Raw genomic sequence first — 24,310 nt, forward strand, 5'->3', positions numbered from 1 at the left:
GTACCACAGACTGAAGAGATCTTTTCTTCCTCATGCCATGAGGCTCTTTAACTCTACCCGGCAGAGTAAAAGCCCACATTAAATCACACCACCTACATTGCATATTACCGAATTTTATTGCAATATGTATTCTGTGTAGCACTATTTAGATATTCTATATAACACGCTACAGTGGGCATTTGCACGTCGCACTGGGTGTTTGTATATTGTATTCTTTTTGCTTTATCATTTCCCTTCGGGGATGAATAAAGTATCTATCTATCTATCTATCTATTGACAATAGGAATATAGTGATCAAAGCTCTAGTTTTGCTGTAAGTGAACGTTCCGGGCTAAGTTACAACAACAGGTGTTCACTGATGTACAAACAATACTCATACACGCTAGACAAATGCGTGTGGTGTAGGGGTTAGGGTTCAAATAAAGTGATCTTTCGGACTATCATCACTTGGACTATCAATTGCAAGGTGTTTCCGCGCGCCAGAGCCATCATCGGGGGTCGCTTAGCGTTAATTCGGAGCCTATCTCTCCCCTTCTCTCACCGGGTAAAGGTGCTGCAGTGTGTCACAAAAGTAAGTACACTAATGAAATTCCTGCAACGATTTAATTATAATGTTAAATTGAAAAACACTGAGAAAACATTGCTTGGACACAATGAAAGGTGTGTAAAGCTTATATAGCTGTGTAAATGTTTTTTTCCCCCTCAAACAAATAAAAATATAGCCATTAGTAGCTGAAGCCCGGTAACAAAAGAGAGGACACCCTGAAGTGAGAGGTTCTGATATGTCATGATTTTGCAGAACCGCCTTAATCCTCCAGGGCAGGGGTCAGCAACCTTTTCGGTGTGGAGTGCCACTTTCAAATTTCCTTGCAAATCATTGTGCCACAACAGATTAATGACGCGCAAAACATTTTTTTTAATATCCAACTGAGCTGTCATTTTACACTAGTCCAAATATACAACATGAATAGACATTGAAATCGTATAACTGACCTATTTATCTAGCACTATTCTTGTTTACCAATAAACTAAAAAAATGAATGTGAGCAACGCGTTGAAAGGCCTGTAGACATCCATGACTTCAACTTTTGACCACAAGAATCAACCATTCTTCATCGACAATGAACTACGAACAAAAAACAAGTGATATGGCAGTGCCTGAAATAACATCTGCCTGGATTCCCAGGGTGTGCATCTTTTACGTCGGGTGTACAACTTACAAAACGTCTCCGCCCGGGTGGCCGACAGCTTTTTAAAAAAACAAAAACAAAAAAACCCGAAAGATTTAAAAAAAAATTAAACGTTTGATTTATTACGATTTCAAAATCTTTGTTCGGTTTGGAAATTTCGGAATTTCATTTCGTTTGGCAATTTGCATACTCTGCAGCCGATCAGAAGCCTGCATCGAATAACTTTGTGCTTCCAGACTTTCCCGAGCGTTATTAGGTCGTGCATTTGCATTTTCCAAAGTAGACGCACAGAGAACACAAGAAAAATGTTAAAGTGGTGAGGAATCAAGCCAAAACCTCAGCCCCAGAAGAAAGATTCAAGAGAAGCTAACAAAATTTATGACGCTACAAAACATAAACATAAATTAAAAGCATCGGGGAAAGAGGAGTTCACGTGGCTTGCAGCAGACGATGCAACGCAAACATTGCATGAATGAAGATGAGTAAATACAGGTACATACTGATGGCAGATGGAAAACAGCAATGTCATATACATGCAATGAATGTTATAAGTAGATTCATAATAAACTTAATTTTTAAGTGTTGTTCTGTTATATATTCTGATTATCAATCCTTGATACTTTGCAACTATGTTTTTTTTTGCATTTACAGTGGTACCTCGCTACTTCGCGGTTTGAGGTTCGCGGCTTCAGAGCTTCGCGGTCTGTAATGGTTAAAAAAATAAATTTTTTTTTTTTTTTTTTTTTTTTAAAGGGGCTTCGCTACTTTGCAGATTTTCACTTTTTGCAGGAATCCCCCTCGGCCGACGACCCTAGCACGGCGCGCCGTTCTCGTTTCCCGGGGCCCGGTTTCGGTGCGGCTTCCGCTTCACCGCCCCCCCTAACCCCACAGGTCCCCCCAGCTACCCCTTTCCCCCGCGGCCGCCTGTCCGTCGGCCGGAGCCATCGAGGGCCATGTAGCGCCATGTAGAGCCATCGTGGCCCGGGCGGGAGACGCCGGGCGCTCGACCCGCTCGGCTTGTTGCGGTGTCGTGCGTATCGTGCCCGAAAGTACCCGCTTCTAGGGGCTCGCTCGCAGGAGCGACCGAACGGCACCCGCGGTGCGGCGCAAGTATAAACCCTGTGGTGAAATTGTCTCCGATCGTCCCAGGCGGACGTAAAATCGCCCAGCTGTACGACTCTTAGCGGTGGATCACTTGGCTCGTGCGTCGATGAAGAACGCAGCTAGCTGCGAGAACTAATGTGATTTGCAGCTGCGATTGGCTGGCAACCAGTTCAGGGTGTCCCCTGCCCACTGCCCGGAGATGGCTGGGATGGGCTCCAGCACCCGCGAGACTCTAATAAGGATAAGCGGTGCAGATAATGAGATGAGATTTTTTTTTTTTTTTTTTTTTTTTTTGAAGGGGCGTCGCTACTTTGCAGATTTTCACTTTTGCGGGTGGTTTTGTTCCCCATTAACCGGGTCTAAAAAATAATAATTTAAAAAAAAAAAAACTTTTTTTTTTTTTTTTTTTTTTTTGAAGGTGCGGCGCTACTTCGCGGATTTTCACTTATCGCGGGTGGTTTTGGTCCCCATTAACCGCGATAACCGACACAAGCACGACACAAACATCTTTGTACTCCTCACCTGAGCCAAAAATTTTAATCTTTGTCTCATCAGAGAAGAGGATGTTTTTCCAGTAAGCCATGGCCTCTGCTGGAATGTCCTCAGCAAGCTTTTGGCGGGCTTCCTTGAGGACAGCCTTCAGAAGAGGCTTCTTTCTGGGACGACAGCCATACAGACCAATTTGATAAAGTGTGCGGCGTATGGTCTGAGTTAATGCAGCAACAATGAGTCAATAAAATCGATTAAAACCAATGATTAAAAGCGATGGCCACTAATTAGATCATCGATTCATTGTATCACATAATTAATGAGCCACCAAAATGTTCATTCAATGCAAATTAGAGTGCACACCATTTCATTGTAACCCTGGTTATTGTAGTACCGCTTTGGTCCGGCAGAGGGGCATCTTGGGAGTTTCAGTGATCAGTATGACAGTGTTAAAGCTGTACTACAAATTGGACACACCAGCTCTCTCTTCACACCTGAAACCTACTTAGAGTAATAAATCACATGGTATTTTGGAGGGAAAATAACATACAGTGCTTTGTTTGGACATTTACGGATGCAGTGTGTTTGGGGTGTACTTACTAACCCAGGGGTTTAGCTATTGATGGCTATATTTTGACTTACACAGACTTCTTTTCATTGTGTCATAGCAATGTTTTTTTCAGTGTTGTTCTAATAAACTTTATAATAAAATCTCTGAAAAAATGTGAGGGGTGTACTCACTTTTTTGACATACAGTCACTTGTCCTAGCGTGCTTGTGTCCATGATAGAAAGGCTTGTTTGTGATTAAGAAATGTGTAAAAAGTGTAGTTAACTTGTTTTAGGGAATTACATTCAGGTTTAGACCGATAAATTAACTCTTACATTAGTCCGTCATATAAGCTTGTCTGTTTGTGATCGAGAGCATAAAAACACGTTAAAGTTAAAGTGGAAGTGATGAGCTCTTATCATAACATTAATTCGTCAATCTGGTTCTAAAACAAGAGTGTCCACACTTTTCAATTTGTGAGCTGTGTTGAAATTTTGATTCTTTTTTTGTTTTACATTTATTCAAGTCTTATTGGTTGTATTGACAAATTCATTTATTTGATTTGAAACGCAACAGAGAACCATTTAAGTTTTTATGTTGCTGCTAAGCTTAATTTTATCTCCTGCACTGTTGGTTTCTGGTTTAAGAAAAAGATTAGTCATGTTGGTTGAAAATCTAATTAATTCACTGTAAAATATTTCAGAAAGCTATTATTACTAGTTTCTTTTTGCATTGTTACAAATTTATTAAACACATTTTTAAGCTTTTACAGAAAATATATATTGGCTCAAAATATCAGTCATCGGCCTCCTCTTAAATCTAATAATCTGCATCAGCATCAGCCCTGAAAAACCAATATTGGTCGATCCCTAATTTAAACATCCAACAAAATTAGTATAGACCTATGATAACGTCAAAACCGCTTTTGGTGGACCCATCCAGTATGGCAGACTGTTTACATTGGGGGATACACGTGACATGATGCTAAAACACACTATTGACCAAACAGAAAACTAGTCCTGTGTAGCTGATTCGTACCAGTGTTATGTGACCACACTGAGTGCTCAGTGACTTTATTCATAAAGTAGATGCTCAAAGAATCTTACTCTCGACAACCCCCCACCCAAAAAAAAAAATAACAATTATTGGTCAAGTTATCATTTTTCGTAAAACCCCTGAGATAACCAAAGACATCATTCAGTATTAAAACAGCAACATTTTCTTTTTATATCTTTTGAAACAACCAAATTGTCTGACAAACCCTCTCGATGTTACGTAGGACCCCAGCCTTGTTGGACTAGCCACAATACATAGACGTCTGCTGAAGGAAATAGAACAGGGAACTTCAGATGTGCTCGTTGCCGCTACCAGGCTGTCAGCTGGCACTTCGCAAATACGTATCTCTTGGATAGTACAAGGCCTAAAAACAGCTAAATGTTGTCCATACATCTTTTGTACAGGCACTCGAAAAATGATTTAGGTGAAACATTCGAATTGATTGTTTTCGGTCAGATTGAGGGACAGATGATTTGTTAGTGATTGTTTAGGTTTACCATAGTAGAGCTGTCATTCAAGGGGTTGGGGGTGTGACAAAAGGCACAGAGTTTCTTTCAAGCAAAAAAACTACCTTAAATCCTGGACTACAAAGTGTACCTGATTAAAAGCCTCATGCGCAAATTTAAGGAAGAAACTCAACTCTGTTTTTGTACAAGCCGCACTGGATTTTAATTTGCAGGCTTAAACAGCCATAAAAATGAACTTATTGACATCCATTCACGTCTTAAGTTTTTAAAAAAACAGCTGGGAGATGTTTAGTACAAAAAAGTAACACATTGTGCCGCGATTAAGACACTTTGCACAGCCTCCTTGGTCTCCTCTATATAGCTTTGTCATGTGTGCAAGATATGGGAGAGCTTAAAATGAACTGCATGGCTCAGCATTTGCCCAGGCTGTTGTGATTGTACAGACTTCTGAATTTTAGTCAGTACTATACATTGAGTTTTGCTAACAAAATGTCTTGTTGCACTCCAGCATATATGTTTATGCCAAATTAATAAATATTAAATGCTGAGCTAGTTGATTGACAAATCCGGACACAGCCAGCAATCGTTTTGATTGTGGCAAAATGCGTTACTTTTCTGGACTAAACATTTAGATAACGAGATATTTACCCGAACTTCATCGAATTTATTAACTTTGACATTAAGATTGCTGGGCAGAAAACATATTGTGTCATCGCCCTGCCTGAGCCCTCGCAACGCTTTGTTTTAATTAAACAGTTGGTGTCTTGTGGTCTGCATGAGTTCTAAGCCAGCTTCTAGGATTAAAAAAGAAAAACAAAAAGTAGCATCGTATTGAAAGCCACAGTGTTTGATGTGTAAAAAAACAGTAGCAGTGTGTAGTAATTTTCTTTCAAACGAGGTTCTATTTTACTGTAAACCAGCCAGTTCTAATGACGCTACTTGCTTGCTAGTTGTGCTTTCATACACCACCTACTGTTCAAAAAAGACCCTGAAATCAGCCTTGGTAAGGATTGCAAGTACCGTATTTTCCGCACTATAGGGCGCACCCCCAAAAAATAGTTTTTGGTCCTATACCTTCCATACATAAGGCGCACCGGATTATAAGGCGCTACAATGGGAACGTCGACAAAACAGTCAGATAGTTCAGTCAAACTTATTACCCCCTTAACATTCCCAAAGCTTGCAAATAAGCAAATACGTGTCGTAGACACGTGCGGATGCGGTATCCGTACGATGTCACTCAAATGCTTCGTTCCAAATATCATTCGGAAGGTTAAAGTCTTGGGATTCAAGAAATGCCAACCAATCCTTAGTTTCTATTTTCTTTTTCGCTCGCAACTTTACTGTGCATATGACAATAACACTTGGAATTGAGTTTAATTTAAAAAAAGACCCATCACAGAAACATCGATATCACTCTGAAACAAGATACTGGGAAAACAGATAGCCGGAGTGGCTCACCGAAGTCGTGTTCAATAATAATGTGCAACCATGGTCCTTTTATATCCGTGAGTGTAGTAAATCCAGGAGAGTAAAATATTTACAAATACAGTACAGAATAGTAAAATACTGTTTTAACTATGCCGTCAACCCAACTTGCTATTCACATTCATCTTTTTCGGCCAATTGCAGGCTTTGTTTTGCCTCTTTAGCCTATGCCAGCCTGTAAATGATAAAAAGGATCCGCCCCCTTTACCTCCGAATAACTTTAGCCAATAGTGATCGATTCAACTGATGATTGACACATCTTTTTCGGCCAATTGCCGGGTTTGTTTTGCCCCTTTAGCCTATGCGAGCCTGTAAATGATAAAAAGGATCCGCCCCCTTTACCTCCGAATAACTTTAGCCAATAGTGATCGATTCAAATGATGATTGACACATTGGTTAGCCAATGAAACGCCGGTATATAAATCCCAGCATACACCGCGGACTACTTCGCGTTCGGGGGAAAATTTATTTGGCGGCTGCTTTCATTAGTTGCAAGACTTTGCGACTTAATATTGATCCATATATAAGGCGCACTGTATTATAAGGCGCATGGTCAGTTTTTGAAAAAAATTAAGACTTTTAGGTGCGCCTTATAGTGCGGAAAATACGGTAAAATGCCCCAAAGACTAAACAGCAAAGTCTTTTAGCGTGCACAAATAGGATTCAAAACAAAACTAAACAAAAACCTGTTCCTATTTCTGTTTTGCGGTGAGATGCGAGGCTGCTAATGGCCTACATTCAAAGAATGTTTGGGGCACAGCAGCGCTAGTAAGAGCGCTACCACGTCCTTTGATGATTTTAAGATGCTATGAAGCTTCGCATCAGCAGTTCGTCATTACCAGAATGCAACTGCGCCAGCTGAAGTTGGCGTGCTCCGCTGGAACGCCTGTCCAAGTCGCTGGGCTCGCCGTCGGAAAAGTAGCCGTCGTTGTGGAGCAAGCGCCGGTCCTTCATCTGGGATGGCGCTACACCTCCGCCTCGCCCTCGGGATTTAACTTGCCGGGACATGCGGAACCGCGGCGCCGGCGTAGCCATTTTCGGCCCTGCCGTGACCCGATTTTGACCCCACGACCCGCCATCCTCAGAGATGTGGCAGGAGTCCATTTTGGAGATTGTTGGCTGAAGGTCAGAACTTCTCGTGCGGTGGCGGTGCAGGTGTTGGAAGACCTCGGAGGAACCTTGGGATCCCTTGCGAGTTCCGTGTGTTTTCGCCCTGCGGCCTCCCCAAGTGCTTTCAATAGCAGAGCCAGCGGACAGAAATGGGGTTGCGGGCCTAGAAGTAGGCGTGTGCCGGCGGGTGCGGGGCTTGCAGCTGCCACCCGACTTTCGACCTAGGTGGGGGGTCTTCCAAGTGGACTCCATGGACTTTTCCATCATCAGATTGAGTAAACTTTCTTCACCTTGAAGGAGCTGAAGAAAACCAGGAACATATGATTTTTGGTGTCTTTTTGGACATGACTTGAAAATGTTGGGAGGTCAAGAAATTAAAAACCCATAGTATGTAGAGCAGAAGCCAAGAACATTTTTGACTCAAGGAGCCATGAAACCAAATATACAGATATTTTTAAGTGAGAGGGACACCATACATTTTAAGACAAATTAAAACAAAGTGGTAAAATCTCCAGACAAATGCAAATTTTCAGTGCATTTTATTTACCTGTGAGAGATTTGATAATTTCATAAATTATATGAAATAATAAAAATAATGCCAGAACCTGTGCCTCATATACACATATACATATAATTCAATTTGAAAGTTATCTCCCGCAGTAACTTAAGATCATTAAAGTTCATTTTGACCATAATTTCTGCAGTAAGAGGTTTGTACTCTTTTTTTTCCCTGAATTCAAGCACTTTTAAGGCCAATTTATAAATGTTCCCACTACTTCAAAGGAAGAAATCCAGTGCCGATCAAAAGAACGTTTTTTTTTTTTTTTTTTTTAAATTGATAACTACAATAGAGTTGCTTTCTTGCTGCTAGCACATACTTTGAGCAATTCTGAGCTGTTACTTGTAAAGTTGACTGTTTTTGGATGTGTATTTCTCAGACTTCCATGCTATGAAATTAACCTGTTTTATATTCCTAAATGTAAAAACAATCATCACACACAAACACATAGTCACGTTTCAAAGATCAGTCTAATTTCATTGTTTGTTAATACGTTTTTCAATCTTATTTCCTTTTATTGTGAAGTCGCGCTTGTGTGTGACTTCATTTTTCCTGTTTATGTGTCAAGAAAATAAACCACGCCTCCTGACCGATTGGAGGGTGTACGGCCAGGGATTCTGGGAAGATGGTTGCACGATCGTGCTACCTCCATTCGCGAGGGAGGTTAAAACCTAAATGAGTGTTTTCATCTGAGTAATTCTGCCAACAGAGAGTTTATATCTTCTACTGGACTGTCTCAGAAAATTAGAATATTGTGATAAAGTTCTTTATTTTCTGTAATGCAATTAAAAAAACAAAAATGTCATACAGGGAGTGCAGAATTATTAGGCAAATGAGTATTTTGACCACATCATCCTCTTTATGCATGTTGTCTTACTCCAAGCTGTATAGGCTTGAAAGCCTACTACCAATTAAGCATATCAGGTGATGTGCATCTCTGTAATGAGAAGGGGTGTGGTCTAATGACATCAACACCCTATATCAGGTGTGCATAATTATTAGGCAACTTCCTTTCCTTTGGCAAAATGGGTCAGAAGAGGGACTTGACAGGCTCTGAAAAGTCAAAAATAGTGAGATATCTTGCAGAGGGATGCAGCACTCTTAAAATTGCCAAGCTTCTGAAGCGTGATCATCGAACAATCAAGCGTTACATTCAAAATAGTCAACAGGGTCGCAAGAAGCGTGTAGAAAAACCAAGGCGCAAAATAACTGCCCGTGAACTGAGAAAAGTCAAGCGTACAGCTGCCAAGATGCCACTTGCCACCAGTTTTGCCATATTTCAGAGCTGCAACATCACTGGAGTGCCCAAAAGCACAAGGTGTGCAATACTCAGAGACATGGCCAAGGTAAGAAAGGCTGAAAAACGACCACCACTGAACAAGACACACAAGCTGAAACGTCAAGACTGGGCCAAGAAAAATCTCAAGACGGATTTTTCTAAGGTTTTATGGACTGATGAAATGAGAGTGAGTCTTGATGGGCCAGATGGATGGGCCCGTGGCTGGATCGGTAAAGGGCAGAGAGCTCCAGTCCGCCTCAGACGCCAGCAAGGTGGAGGTGGGGTACTGGTATGGGCTGGTATCATCAAAGATGAGCTTGTGGGGCCTTTTCGGGTTGAGGATGGACTCAAGCTCAACTCCCAGTCCTACTGCCAGTTTCTGGAAGACACTTTCTTCAAGCAGTGGTACAGGAAGAAGTCCGCATCCTTCAAGAAAAACATGATTTTCATGCAGGACAACGCTCCATCACACGCATCCAAGTACTCCACAGCGTGGCTGGCAAGAAAGGGTCTAAAAGAAGAAAAACTAATGACATGGCCTCCTTGTTCACCTGATCTGAACCCCATAGAGAACCTGTGGTCCCTCATCAAATGTGAGATTTACAAGGAGGGAAAACAGTACACCTCTCTGAACAGTGTCTGGGACGCTGTGGTTGCTGCTGCACGCAATGTTGATCGTGAACAGATCAAAGCACTGACAGAATCCATGGATGGCAGGCTTTTGAGTGTCCTTGCAAAGAAAGGTGGCTATATTGGTCACTGATTTGTTTTTGTTTTGTTTTTGAATGTCAGAAATGTATATTTGTGAATGTTGAGCTGTTATATTGGTTTCCCTGATGAAAATAAATAATTGAAATGGGTATACATTTGTTTTTTGTTAAGTTGCCTAATAATTATGCACAGTAATAGTCACCTGCACACACAGATATCCTCCTAAAATAGCTAAAACTAAAAAAGCCCCACTCCAACTTCCAAAATATTCAGCTTTGATATTAATGAGACTTTTGGGTTCATTAAGAACATGGTTGTTGTTCAATAATAAAATTAATCCTCAAAAATACAACTTGCCTAATAATTCTGCACTCCCTGTACATTCTGGACTCATTACACATCAACTGAACTATTTCAAGCCTTTTATTATTTGAATATTGCTGATTTTGGCTTACAGCTGAAAAAAACTCAAAAATCCTATCTCAAAATATTAGAATACTTCCTCAGACCAAGTAAAAAAATAATTTTATAACAGCAAAACTAAATCAAACATTTGAAAATGTCCATTGATGCACTCAGTACTTGGTTGGGAATCCTTTTGCACGGATTACTGCATCAATCCAGCGTGGCATGGAGGCAATCAGCCTGTGGCATTGCTGAGGTGTTATTGATGCCCAGGATGCTTCGATAGCGGCCTTCAGCTCATTTGCATTTGCAGGTCTGGTGTCTTTCATCTTCTTTTTAACTATACACCACAAATTCTCGATGGGGTTCAGGTCAGGGGAATTAGCAGGCCAATCAAGGACAGTGATGCCATGGTCAGTGCACCAGTTACTGGTGGTTTTGGCACTGTGGGCAGGTGCCAGATCATGCTGGAAAATGAAATCCTCATCTCCATAGAGCTTTTCAGCAGATGGAAGCATGTAGTGCTCTAAAATCTCTTGGTACACAGTTGCATTTACTCTGGACTTGATGAAACACAGTGGACCAACACCAGCAGCTGACATGGCTCCCCAAACCATTGCTGACTGTGGGAACTTCACACTGGATTTCAAGCAACTTGGATTTTGCTCCTCTCCAGCCTTTCTCCAGACTCTGGCGCCTTGACTTCCAAATGAAATGCAAAACTTGCTTTCGTCTGAAAAGAGGACTTTGGACCACTCTGCAACTGTCCAGTGCTTCTTCTCCATAGCCCAAGTCAGACGCTTCTTCCGTTGTCTTGAGTTCAGAAGTGGCTTGACCATGGGAATACGGCTATTGTAGCCCATTTCCCGGACACGTCTGTGAACTGTGGCTTTTGATACCTGGATTCCAGCTTCAGCCCACTGTCTTTGAAGCTCCCCCAAATTCTGGAAGCGGCTCTTCTTCACAATTTTGTTAAGGCTGCGGTCATCTCTCTTGGTTGTGCAGCGTTTCCGGCCACATTTTTCCCTTCCAACAGACTTTTTGTGGATATGCTTTGAAACTGCACTCTGTGAACAGCCTGCTCTTTGAGAAATTTCTTTTTGTGTCTTACCCTCCATCAGGAGGGTATCAATGATGGTCCTCTGGACAGCAGTCAGATCAGCAGTCTTCCCCATACTTGTGATTTAGTTTACTGAACCAAGCTGAGTGTTTTTAAGGCTCAGGAAACCCTCGCAAGGTGTTTCGAGTTAATTAGATGATTCAGGTGATTAGTTGAATAGCCTACTTGTATACTTTTTCATGATATTCTAATATTTTGAGATAGGATTTTTGAGTTCTCACAGTGCCACACGCCAGTAGCGGCAGATAAAAAGCACTACATTACTGTCCTGTACTCGGAAAAAGGTGCACAATACAAAATCTAACTAATAGCACTGTCCATGTATTTTTCTACATTCCCCCAAAAATTGTATGTAACATTTTTCGTAGCTCGAATGTTAGTAAGTAGGGGAGCGTCTGTAATTGAGTTTAATATGGAAGTTAAATAAAAGAAAGTACTGGATGCATAAAAACGGAAAAATGAGCTAAATTTGGACTCACTTTAATGATATAGGTTGCTTCCAAGCAGAGTGCATTTAATCTTTCAATCTTAAAGACTGATGATCTTTTGCTTTTGTTTTACTTATTTTAATTTACATTTTTTGCATGTGTTTCAGAAGATCTGTCTAAATCGGTTAAAATAGAATTGTAAACAGTTATTTTTTGCATCTTAACATTTATTTAAAACAATAAAGATTTTATGTTTTTATTTTTACTTTATAGTTTTGTGTCCTTGGGCAAGACACTGAATCCCTAATGCGCCCAATAAGCAGGTAGACGCTTTGCATGGCAGATCCCCTATTGGTGTGTGAGAGTGTGTGTGAATGGATGAGTGTGAAGCACATTGAAAAGCGCTTTGGGAGGTCTTCATTGACTTGAAAAGCGCTATATAAATGCAGACCATTTACCATTTCAGGGATTTTGTGTTATTTTTCGATTTTATATCAGTTTAGCGTGTAAAAAGCTCAAATTGTCTTGTAATTTACAATTGTTTTTGAAGATCTGTGAATATTCTATTTTATATTTCTTGTGCTTTTCAGGGATCCCCTGCAAAACATATGAAATTACTAATTACTAAATAATTTGTTGCATGTTTTATGATTATCGATATTGTACCATTAAAAAATAAATAATCTAAAGAGTTGTTTGGGAGCTAAAAAAGACTGTCCGCTTGGGTGAGACCAGTAGGGGCCCTTGATGCCTCACATGACAACCTCATGATGACAAGCCACCTGAGCAGGTGTGTCGGCATCATTTTCATGCACCTAAAAAAAAAGATCCTCATTTATTGTGTGGGTTGCCAAGAAACAAACAATGGCAACAATTTCAAGCCTTTTCAAGCACTTCACCCAAAATTCAAGCATTTTCCTAACCTTGAAAACACAACACTAAAATTCAAGCATTTTAAACACCCATATGAACCCTGTTCAGACTGTTACCTGGTCAGAGTGGAGTGTGGCCCTTTTGTGCCGTGTACCGAGTGCCCACTTGCTGAGCACGTCGTCGGCCGTGATCTGCACAGACTGAGCCAGCCAGCTGTCGAACAGGGAGTTTTCCAATGGGAAGGATTTGGATAAACCTGCAGGGACAAGCATTTTATTTTAATAGAAAATAATGTAGTGAAATCTGTATACAGTGGTACCTCTTTATACGAGCACCTCTTAACACAAGAATTTCAGTATACGAGGGGTGGGACAAAAAATAGATTTGTTGTTGTATCATGATTTTATTTGTGGAGATTTTTATATTTGACGTTTCTCCTCCGATTTTTGCAATATTATATCCAGTGCATAAAGATGGAAGTGAAAAATGCAGGGAGAAAGCGAGTAATGACAAGTAAGGCCGGCGCACATACATTTTAACACCAAAGAATGAACACATTTTGGTTTTCATACAGTTAGCGGGAAAACGGAGCTAGATATGACCAAAAGCTGTCTGAAAATATTGTTGCACACCCGTATCCCACTGCGCTAACATAAATATAAACATAAACAAACACTTTGTCCACCCAAAGAAAACTGGCTATAGTGGTAAGGGTTGTTGAAAAAAACAAAAAAACAAAAGAAGAATAAAGTAATATGAAAAAGGAAAAAAAGAGGGAACAAGAGGCTAGGGAAAAAAAGGAAAAACATTGAAAAAAGGAAAAAGAGAAAATGCAGAGAAAAGCAAGAAAAAAAGAGAAAAAGCGAAGAAAAAAGAAACATAACGATAAAAAAATGAAAAAGGGGAAAAATTAAGAAGAAAACAATCCCATCAGAACTCAAACGAAATGGCGGTGAGCAAACTATAGACATCTTGACAACATTTGCAGAAGGATCTGGCAAACGGGACAGTGGCCATCTGCATGGACATAACTAGTATTGATGCTACCAAAGAAAGGAAACCTTCAACTATGCTCCAACTACTGAACCATCAGTCTCATCAGCTATGCAGGTAGAGGTATGTTAGAGATCCTACTGAACAGACTCAAACCACAAGCTGAAAACATCCAAGCTGAAGAACAGGCAGGTTTCAGGGAGGGAAGGAGCACCAAACAACAGATGTTTCAGTGCATTCTATGTGAGAAGTTTCAACAACACTAGAGAAACCTTTTTCACGTTTTTGTTGATTTCAAAAAGGCCGTTGACAGAGTATGGCAAGCCGCTTTAGGGGCCCCAATGCGAAAGTACAACATAGGCCACAAACTAGTTAAGACCGTTCAACAACTATATGCTAATGCCAACAGTGTACTTATCAGTGGTACCATTTGAGCTAGGTTTTAAACCACAGTCGGTGTGAGACAAGGCTGGAACGAATGAAGCTCATAAGAAGAGGTACCACTGTATTTCCAGAATAATGTGTCAAGTAGGACAGCAGGGGGGGCTGTTTGTGAGGCTGTGACCACCTCAGAGCAAACCACACGCACTTTAACACACACGTTTGTTTCCATGACGCAGCATTGCCTCTGCAGGCCAAAAGCGACGGAGGTGGAAAAATGAGCAGGAAGGTAAACACACCGCCTTGGAAATGATGTGACGCAGTTTTTTTCCACGAAATTACACGGGGACCAGGAATACATGAATGAAAATCTCTTTGAAGAGTCACTGTGAGCTGTGAGGATTGTTGCCAGGTAGACGTCTTTTTTTACAAGGGCCAGTCCTATCAAATGCGTATGGGGAACACTACTGATATGAAAATATTATTATTATTTGTAATATACTGAACAAAGGGTACCAACCTAAGCCTGTCTTTTTTTCCTTTTTTCTCTCCTTTATTTTTCCTTATTTTGCTCCTTCCCCCCTTTTACCTTTGTTTCCAATTTTTCCTCCTTTATGCTTTATTTTCCGTCTTTCCCTTTTCATTTGTTTCCTTCCCGCACCAAGCATTTTACATTTTTTTAGCTTTATACTCTATTTCAGATTTTTTCCTGCTTGTTTTCCTCTTTTTTTTCTCTTTTTCTTGTATTCTTTTGCCTCATTTCGTCAGAACCCAAACAGACAGTGGACCCAGACGCGTAACGTTTTCACACAAGCTTTATTTTAAAACGTCAGTGATTTGGCGATCGCTGGGCGGAAGAAGTGAGAAAGAGAAGTCAGGCACGAGAAAAGAGGAAGCAAGAGGCAGACGAGATCAAAACCAGACAAGATAGGCGGGATCAATACCATATACAGGATACACGAGCAGATACCGGACAGGACGGAACAGACGGGATCGATACCTGATACTGGATACACGAGCAAGATACCGAACAGGACGGGACAGACAGGATCAATACCGGATACTGGATACTGGAGCAAGATACCGGTCAGGATGTGACAGACGGGATCGACACTGGATACTGGAAACTGGAGAAAGATACCGGACAGGACGGAACAGACGGGATCAACACCGGGTACCGGATACTGGAGCAAGATACCGGACAGGATGGGACAGACGGGATCGATACCGGATACACGAGCAAGATACCGGACAGGGCAGGACAGATGGGATCGATACCGGATACTGGAGCAAGATACCGGACAGGATGGGACAGACGGGATCAATACCCGATACTGGATCAAGATACTGGACAGGACGGGACAGACGGGATCGATACCAGATACTGGACACAGGCGCAAGATACAGGTCAGGGCAGGACAGACGGGATCGGTACCTGACACTGGATATACAAGCAGGAAACCGGACAGAGTCAAAATACATGTCTTGCTACATGGAGGTTCGTTGAAGGACTGACAAGGAGTGAATGAGAGCACTGAATTTAAATAGGTGGGGAGCCAATCAGGCAACAAGCAACAGCTGGCGCTAAACGAGCGGGCCCAAGTGAGGGCAATGGGCAACTGTGACACTTTTCCCCTCACTTTTTACTTCTTTTTTCCTTACTTTATGATTATTATTTTTCTTTTTTTCTCTTTTCATCATTTCTGTATTGCCTTAATGATAATATTCCTGACCTAATGTCAATTTCAGTCATGAATAAATTTTTAAAGTTTAAAATCTTTAAGATATGTTTGTTTTAATAGTGTTAAAAAGGACTCATAAATGTGCAATAGTTGCATAGTGTACCTAGCTCTTCAATCAGTGAGTCACTGTCTGACTTCCATCTCTCCTTTTTCTTGTAAGGGCTACTCTTCCTTCTGCTCTCCTTCCCTGCACTCTGCTTCTTCTTTCCTTCTTTTCCCCATACTCTGTTCTGGGCACTCTCTGGAGGGACACACAACTTTATACTGTATATTACATATTTTATAACGTATAGCGTATATTCCGGACTACCGAATGCACCTGATATAGAGCTGCATGTGCAAATTTAAGAAAGAAACGCAGCTTTCTTAAGCCTCAGGCTTAAACGGCCCCCCAAAAATGAACTTAATCACGTCTATTCCTCACATTTAAAACAAAAAATAAGCGGGGAAATGTCCAGTACAGAAAGTAACACAATGTGCCGTGACTAAGACACTCATTTGACTGTTTACATTAAAATATACACAGGAGCACTTAGAGCAATTTGATAGGGTGAGCGGTAGGAAAGGACGGAGCTATACACAGGGCATGCACACTCCTTCTCATCCTTGGCCAGTGCCGTCTGCACTGAAGGTAAATACGTTAGTATCCCCATTTGCAGTATTTTGTGATATTTTTACAAACAGACTTTGCTCGCACCTTGATTTGAAACCATTAATTGGGACAAAAATGAACCTTAATGAGCCTTAACAGTCTTCAGTAATTGCGGAATACAGACGAATTTTGAGTGGTATATCTATATTGATATGGGACACAGACTCTGGCATTCTTACTAATGAAATGAAATGATCTGCATTTATATAGCGCTTTTCAAGTCAATGACTTCCCAAAGTGCTTTACAATGTGCTCCACATTTCCCAATAGCGGCCTTGTATTGCAGCCATGTAAGACGCTAACCTGCTTATTGGGGGTATTAGGGGTTTAGTGTCTTACCCAAGGACACTTCGACATGTAACACGGACGAGCCGGGATTCGAACTGGGATCCCTTGATCCCAAGACGAGCGCTCTACCTCCTGAGCTACTGCCGCCCCTACTATGTCATAGATTTGATCAAATCATCAAACATAACACAATGAAACAAAATGTGCTGAAGAATTAGCTTTTGTCTCAACATCGGATTTGGCGGATTTGTTAAATTTTGTCTTATAATATATGGTGTGGCTCTCTCTCTCTCAAAAAAAGAAAATATATTTTTGCTTTTATGGCTCTTTGGGTAAAAAAGGTTTAAGACCCCAGTACTATTCTGACTAAAATTCAGAAGCCCATACAATCACAACCGCCTGTACACAGGCTGAGACATGCCGTTGATCTTATGCTCTCCCATCCCTTGCTCACATGACAGAGTGCTAGAGATGAGGCCTAGCATTGATGCTACCACTACATCAAAAAATATCATCATACATTAATGCTTGGACTCTTTCTAACAAGGGTGTAGGCTGAGTGAATACTTTTATTTGGCAGCAGGTAACCAATCATTGGGTATATTCTTCCTACCGGGTCGAAAACATTGACGTCACATTAGGCCAGGGATTCAAACAATGTTTGGCTCTCTGGCCATATCCTGACTTACAGGTCAGTCAAAGAATGTTAAATTTGAAATATTTAGCTTTTGTTTTTCCATATTATGCATTATCAATTCACCCTACACCAGTAACCTACCCAACATATTATAATCATGGATGACCAAGGATCTTTTCTAAACACAACATATTTTTTCACAAACAATGGGGAAAAATATTTTCACGTTTGGCACTGAATGTGTTAACTGGTTTATTTTAGCAGTTGAGTGCATGCAGTTTTACACCTGAATCAACTCATCACACTGTACAAAGGCAAAACTGCCCTCTAGTGTGCCCTATGTTTGACATGCCTGTGTTAGGCTGTAATCTGTCTGATAACATTCTACTCAATATATATCGTGTACCCCTACTTAGTTAGTACCGAGTGCGGGCATGTATAATGATTGTTTTATGTACTGATATCAATACTTGGTTTCTCTTTGCCATGTGTGCAAAGGATGGGAGGGCTTAAGATCAGTCTCGTGGCTCTGCATATCTACAGACTGTTGTGATTGTAAAAGCTTGTAAATTATAGTCAGTACAGTGTGTCATGTGAAACGATGTTTCTGGTTAGTTAAGTCATGAATGTATGGTAAGTTACATTACCATCGGTAGGCTAATGCTAGTCGAGATCCTGACCAACGGGGAATTTTGAAATTAACAGCGAGGACTAGACCTAAGATTTATGGCCCGAGCCCGAGCCCGAACCCGAGGCAATTTCGGGCCGGGTCGGGCCTGAAATGTCAGTCATACCTGCTTTTTTTTTTTTTTTTTTTTTTTAAATTAATTAATAATTATAAATATATGTTCATTAAAAATATATACTTAAACTATGTATGGATACTAGACCAAGGAATATAGTAAATCAAATAAATATTATTTGTGTACAATTAGTTGTGATTGCGGAAATCATAGCGTACAGTGACGTTGGTGACTTTTCCATCCGCATTAACAAACGCATTTTGTAAAATACGATCACGCTTTATTGTTTAAATAAACGCGTTATATAGACTAGAATCTCCCAATTATTATAATTAGCTCGCTTTATTTTGTTTTAAAGCGTATTATATAGAATACGATCGCTTTTGTCGGAAGCGTACATTGACGTTGGTGACATTTTCATCCGCGTTAAAAAACGCAATTTGTAGAATACGATCGCGCTTTATTGTTTAAATAAACGCGTTATATAGACTAGGATCTCCCAATTGTTATAATTAGCTCGCTTTATTGTTTTAATAAGCGTTTTATATAGAATACGATCGCTTTTGTCGGAAGCGTGCATTGACGTTGGTGACATTTTCATCCGCGTTAAAAAACACAATTTGCAGAATAAAATCACGCTTTATTGTTTAAATAAACGCGTTATATAGACTAGGATCTCCCAATTATTATAATTAGCTCGCTTTATTGTTTTAATAAGCGTTTTATATAGAATACGATCAGGGGGGGGGGGGGGATTTGCATAGGAGTCGGAAAAGGGCACAACACGTCAACACCCCCTGAATGAAAGTGCTGCGCTAAAATCTTAAGGACGTACTACTACTGCTGCTGTGGATTATGGCCCAATGATCAAGTCGTCAAAATGACGGACGCCCTTAAATGTTTTCGCTACCTCAAAAAAAAAAAACCGTCAATGACAGATTGTCGCTTAATGTAACATCTGCAGTGCAGACACAGAAATATAAAAGATGTAAATGTTTATACAGTTTTATTTAACTTAGGCCTAGATGTTGTAACAAAAGGCAGAGTTTAATTTGTTATCATAAATCACCCCTCCTTATAAATAAAATATGTAATTTCGGGCCCCCTCGGGCCGGGCCAGCAAATCCAGTTAATTAGTCGGGCTCGGTCCGGGTCGGGTTTAATACCCCTCGGGCCTGCGTCGGGCTCGGGTGCTTTTTTTTGGCCCGATCTTACCTCTAGCGAGGACATAAGAAAATTTTTTTTTAGGCCTTTTCCTAAAGGACCAAATATTGCTACAATTAAATAAAAAAAACGAATCAGACTTTTGAATTTTAGTCAGTAGTGTACATTGAGTTTTGTTTAGAAAATGTTTTTGTCACAATCCTGTGTATATGTCAATGCCAATTTACTTAATATTGACTGCTGTTCTAGTTGATTAAGATTGACAGCAGCGGACAGAGTCCGCAAACAATGAGTTAATTTTCTGTACTAGACATCTTCCCATGGATTCTGCCAAGATTGCAATCTTAGTCCATAAAAACAGTGAGAAATAGTTATTCTTGCCATTTACACACGCATTATTGGATTTCTACAATTTGAAATTTAGAGCTCTGAGCAGAAATCACATCACATCGCGGGCCCTCACAATTGCTTGTTTTAATTAAACAGTCGGATTCCCTGGTTCGCACCAGTTCTGAGTCAATTGTTAGGTGCCTATTAAGGCGACCAAGGCGACCTGCCAGGGACGCGCTGCGTCAAGATCTTTGTAAAGGGCCCAACGCACTTCCGAAGTCACCGCCGACACCATCCGCTTCACGAAAAGAAAAGAATAAGCAGCATTGTAAAAAGTGTAGAAAAAATTGAAGCGTCTTGTGGTCCGAAAAATACAGTAGCTACAAGAAGTCATGTCCAAAAAGCATAGTAGATCTGCAAAATAGCATGACGCAGCCATTTCAAAATCCTTTTGGACATTTCTTTGACATTCCTTTCTGACACTTTAGTTTCTTTCAAACTGTCAATTCCACAGGTGTCAAACATGCGGCCCGCGGGCCAGATCAGGCTGCCAAGGTTTTTAATTTGGGCGGCGAGAAACGCATTGAAACACATTCACATGAGGTTGACAAAGCCAGGCATAACTCGCAACTGGAGCTTTATTTATTTTTCTTTTCTTTTTTTCCGTCTTTTTCACTTTTTTAGTCTTTATCTCTCTTCTTTCTTTCTATCTCTCTTTTTCTACTTTGTCTTTCTTTTCCTTTCTTTTCTCTTTCAGCATCTCCATCTTTTCCCTGCCTCTCATTTACGCTCTTTCTCTACCTTCTCATCCCCTCATTTTCTCTTTCTTATTTTCTCTCTTCTACTCTCTCTTTTGTTATTTTTCTCTCTAATTCTCTCTCAATTTTCTCTTTTTACTTCTGTATTTTCTCTCTTTTGCACTCTCTTCTCGATCTGTGTTCTCTCTCTCTCTCCTTGATTTATCTTTTTATCACTTTCTCTGTTCTCTTTTTTCCCTTTCTTCTCTCCTCTCACCTTTTCTCTTTCTTTCTTATCACTTTTCAGTCTGTGTCTCTCTTTCTTTCTAAATATATTTCTAAATTTCTTTATTTTATTTCTCTTGGTCTTGTTCTCTCTTGTTTGCTTTCCCTCTCTAATCTACTAGTCCGGCCCCCCTGAGAATGTTCTACCATATGGCCCTTAAGCTAAAATGAGTTTGACACACGTTCTATTTCATCTATTTACGCAGCATTAATTCATATTATTTATGCTCTCGAGACCTCTAACTTTTTTCCCGTTATGCAAGAGATACAAGTTATGCGGGGTGATTAATGACCTCTCTTTCCAGATGCACTCAACTGAAGCACAAGTGTATGTGTGTGTGTCCTAGTTCTTACCTGAGCTCATTAGCTTTTTCTTCCTCACTTCATCCAGCCCTGTATTTCTCTTTCCTCCATCCCTTTCTTATCTTGACTGACTGATTTCCCATAAACCCTGCCACCTCTCTTCCTGCTCATTTCGAATGCCTTTGTCATCTTTTCGCACACAAACTTGTGCACGCACACATGCGCAGGGCGAGAAGAGATCAGAGTCCGAAACTAACCGCTGTCAGCTCGTCACAGTAGGAATGTAAATGTGCTGCACTTCCTGCATAACAATACTTAACCACATACTCTTGGGTATGCATGTGTGTAAGTGCATGTGTGTGTTTCCTAAAAATGTCTTATAATGGCTGTTTTGTGTCGGATGCCACTCCTAAAATTTCAATTGGACTCTTGCCTCAGTCTAAGGATTAGAACAGTGGTCCCCTGACGACAGCTGAGGTGACTGCGGACCTCTTCTGTAAATATCCCACAAGTGCTGGGTCATGGTGATTTACTTTGCGGTTGAGTGGGTCCAATTAACCCTACTTCCTATTCATCTCTCTTCTTCAATTTATCTTTCTTTTGCTTACTGTTTCTTTCTTTCTAACTAATTTTCTTTTTTCTCTAACTTTCTTTCTTCCTTTATTCTTTCTCTTTCTTTCTTTCTTTCTTCCTTTCTTTTACTTATCTTCTCTTTTCTCCTCTCTCTTACTTGCTCTCTTTTTCTTTCTCTTTCTCTCTTTCACATTTCTCTTTCCCCATTTCTCTTGCTCGCTCATTCTCTCTTACTTTCTCTCTTTATCACTTTCTTTGTTTTTCTCGTTCTCTTTTTTAACTTCCTTTCTTGACCTCTCTCTTACTCTCTCTGTATGTCCTTCTCTTTCTCTCTGCCTTTCTCTTTCTTCTTTTCTCCATTTTTTTCTTTCTTTTGCCCTTTTCTCTCTCTCTCTCTCTCTCTCTCTCTCTCTCTCTCTTTCTTTTTACTTTCCCCTCTTTTAATCTTGCTCTTTCTTGTTCTTTTTCTCTTTCTTTCTTCCTTTCTCTTTATCTTTCCCTCTTTTATTCCTTTCTTTCTCTCTCTTTCGCACTGTGTCTTTCTTTCTGAATTTCATTCTTTCTTTCTGAATTTCTTTTTGGATTTCCCCTTGAATTTTTTTCTTTCTGAATTTCTCTATGAATTGCTCTTTTTTTTCTCATTTTCTCTCTCTCTTTCTTCTTCTCCTCCGGACCGTAACACTCCCAATCCACCACATTTTGGAGCCCCCGACCCCTCCGCCTGGAGCAGAGGAAGCGTCGTACGGTGTAGACGGGATCCCTGTCCAGCATGTGAGGGCTGGAAGCGGAGGTGCCTCTGGTGCCAGCGAGCTCTGGCGGACTGGCTTGATACGTCAGACGTGGAACATGGTGCCGGGCAGGTGAAGCCGAACTGCCGATGGGCTGATAACTCATTCCACAGTGAACAGACCCAGGAACCGGGGAGCCAGCTTTTGAGATTCCACCCGAAGAGGAAGGTCCTTGATGGACAACTAAACCTTTTGGCCCAATTGGTAGACAGGAGCGCGGGTCCTCTGGCGATTGGCCCCGACCTGGTACATGCCGACAGCCCGAACCAGGGCGGCACGAGACCGTGCCCAGGTGCGACGGCAGCGACTGGCGTTGGCGAGTACCGAAGGACAGGAGGCCTTTCCTTCCTGGTTGGGAAACAGCGGGGGTTGGTAGCATTGGAAGGGGGATGCCAGGCTAACCAGGGAGTTGTGGGCATACTCCACCCACACCAGTTGTCGAGCCCAGGAAAGGGGTTCCCGGGAGGCCATGCAGCGTAGAGCCGCCTCCAGTTCCTGGTTGATACGCTCGGATTGGCCATTCGACTGGGGGTAAAACCCAGAGGAGAGACTTACCGAGGCCCCCAGAAGACGACAGAACTCCTTCCAAAACCCGGAGGAGAACTGGGGGCCCCGGTCAGAAACAATGGCCCTCGGAATGCCGTGGAGCCTGAAGACATGGAGCTGGATTGCCTGCGTGGTTTCCATGGCGGAGGGAAGCTTTGGGAGCGCAATCAAGTGGGCCATTTTGCTGAAGTGGTCCACCACTGTGAGGATTGTCATCCCCTCTGGAGCAGGCAGTCCAGTCACAAAGTCCATGAAGACGCGGGACCAGGGATGGTTGGGGACAGGCAGAGGCTGAAGAAGGCCATTTGGCGGCTGATTGGAAGGCCTATTCCGGGAGCAGCTATCGCAGGCCTGGACGTATTCCCGGGTGTCGTTCACCAAGGAGGGCCACCAGAAGCGTCGAGAAAGGAGACTGCTGGTGCGAGCAGCCACCGGGTGGCAGGCAAGGCGGGTTTCATGCCCCCATCGGAGAACCTCCGATCAGAGATCCTCCGGAATGAACAGACGACCGTCGGGGCAGGTGCTGGGACCCGGTTGGTCTCGGAGCGCCCTCCTCATCCGGTCATTGATGTCCCAGGTAAGCGCAGCCACCACACGGGAAGCAGGAAGGCTGGAGGTTGGGCCCTGGAGATGACTGCCCTCCTTTTGGAACTGCTGGGAGAGGGCATCAGGTTTAACATTGTGGGATCCCGGGTCGTAGGAGAGGGTTAAGTTAATCCGGGCGAAAAATAGGGACCAGCGAGACTGTCTGGGGTTCAGTCACTTAGCCGAGCGGATGTATTGGAGATTCTTATGGTCTGTCCAAACCAGGAATGGTACCAACACCCCCTCCAGGCAGTGTCGACATTCCTCCAGAGTGAGATTTACCGCCAATAGCTCTCTGTCCCCCACGTCATAATTTTACTCCGCAGGTGAGACTGCGTAAGAAGAAGGCACAGGGATGGAACTTGTGGTCTTCGGTTGACCTCTGGGAAAGGACTACTCCAACTCCCACGTCCGAGACATCCACCTCCACGATGAGCTGGCGGTCGGGGTCAGGTACCTGTACAATGGGTGCCGAGGAAAAGTGGGCCTTGAGGGCAGTGAAGGCCTCATTGGCCGCTGGTTACCATTGGAACAGCTCTTTGGGGCTGGTGAGGGGAATTAGAGGGGCTGCCACCGGGCTGCAGTTCCGGATGAACAGGCGGGGGAAATTGGCAAACCTGAAGAACTGCTGGAGCTTCTTTCGGCAGTTGGGGACGGGCCAGTAGGTGACTGGATGCTACCCTCAACCACGATATACCCCGGGAAGGACACAATCTTGGCGTGAAACTCACACTTC

General features: G+C 41.9%; 1 protein-coding gene, 1 long non-coding RNA gene and 1 pseudogene across 4 annotated transcripts in view; 2 read left to right on the top strand and 1 right to left on the bottom strand.

The window, feature by feature from the left end:
- Window positions 1-2,109: 2,109 nt before the first annotated feature.
- Window positions 2,110-24,310, bottom strand: part of jade2 (jade family PHD finger 2) — a 182,423-nt gene continuing 160,222 nt past the window's right edge. For all 3 annotated transcript variants that reach the window (XM_088320904.1, XM_088320901.1, XM_088320905.1), the window contains 2 exons: window positions 12,944-13,083; window positions 2,110-7,752 (listed from right to left, as the gene is read on the bottom strand). In XM_088320904.1, coding sequence (XP_088177030.1) covers window positions 7,141-7,752; window positions 12,944-13,083 — 752 coding nt within the window. In that variant the 3' untranslated portion in view covers window positions 2,110-7,140. The remainder of the gene's footprint in view (window positions 7,753-12,943; window positions 13,084-24,310) is intronic.
- Window positions 2,366-2,511, top strand: LOC148349815 (5.8S ribosomal RNA; annotated as a pseudogene).
- LOC148349816 (uncharacterized) lies at window positions 14,446-16,043 on the top strand. The gene is made up of 2 exons (XR_015847252.1): window positions 14,446-14,613; window positions 14,867-16,043. It is a non-coding gene; the product is annotated as an uncharacterized LOC148349816 (long non-coding RNA).

This window comes from Urocampus carinirostris, chromosome 17, assembly GCF_059441175.1.
Source record: "Urocampus carinirostris isolate Australia breed hairy pipefish chromosome 17, RoL_Ucar_1.0, whole genome shotgun sequence".
In the NCBI taxonomy this organism is placed as follows: Eukaryota; Metazoa; Chordata; class Actinopteri; order Syngnathiformes; family Syngnathidae; genus Urocampus; species Urocampus carinirostris.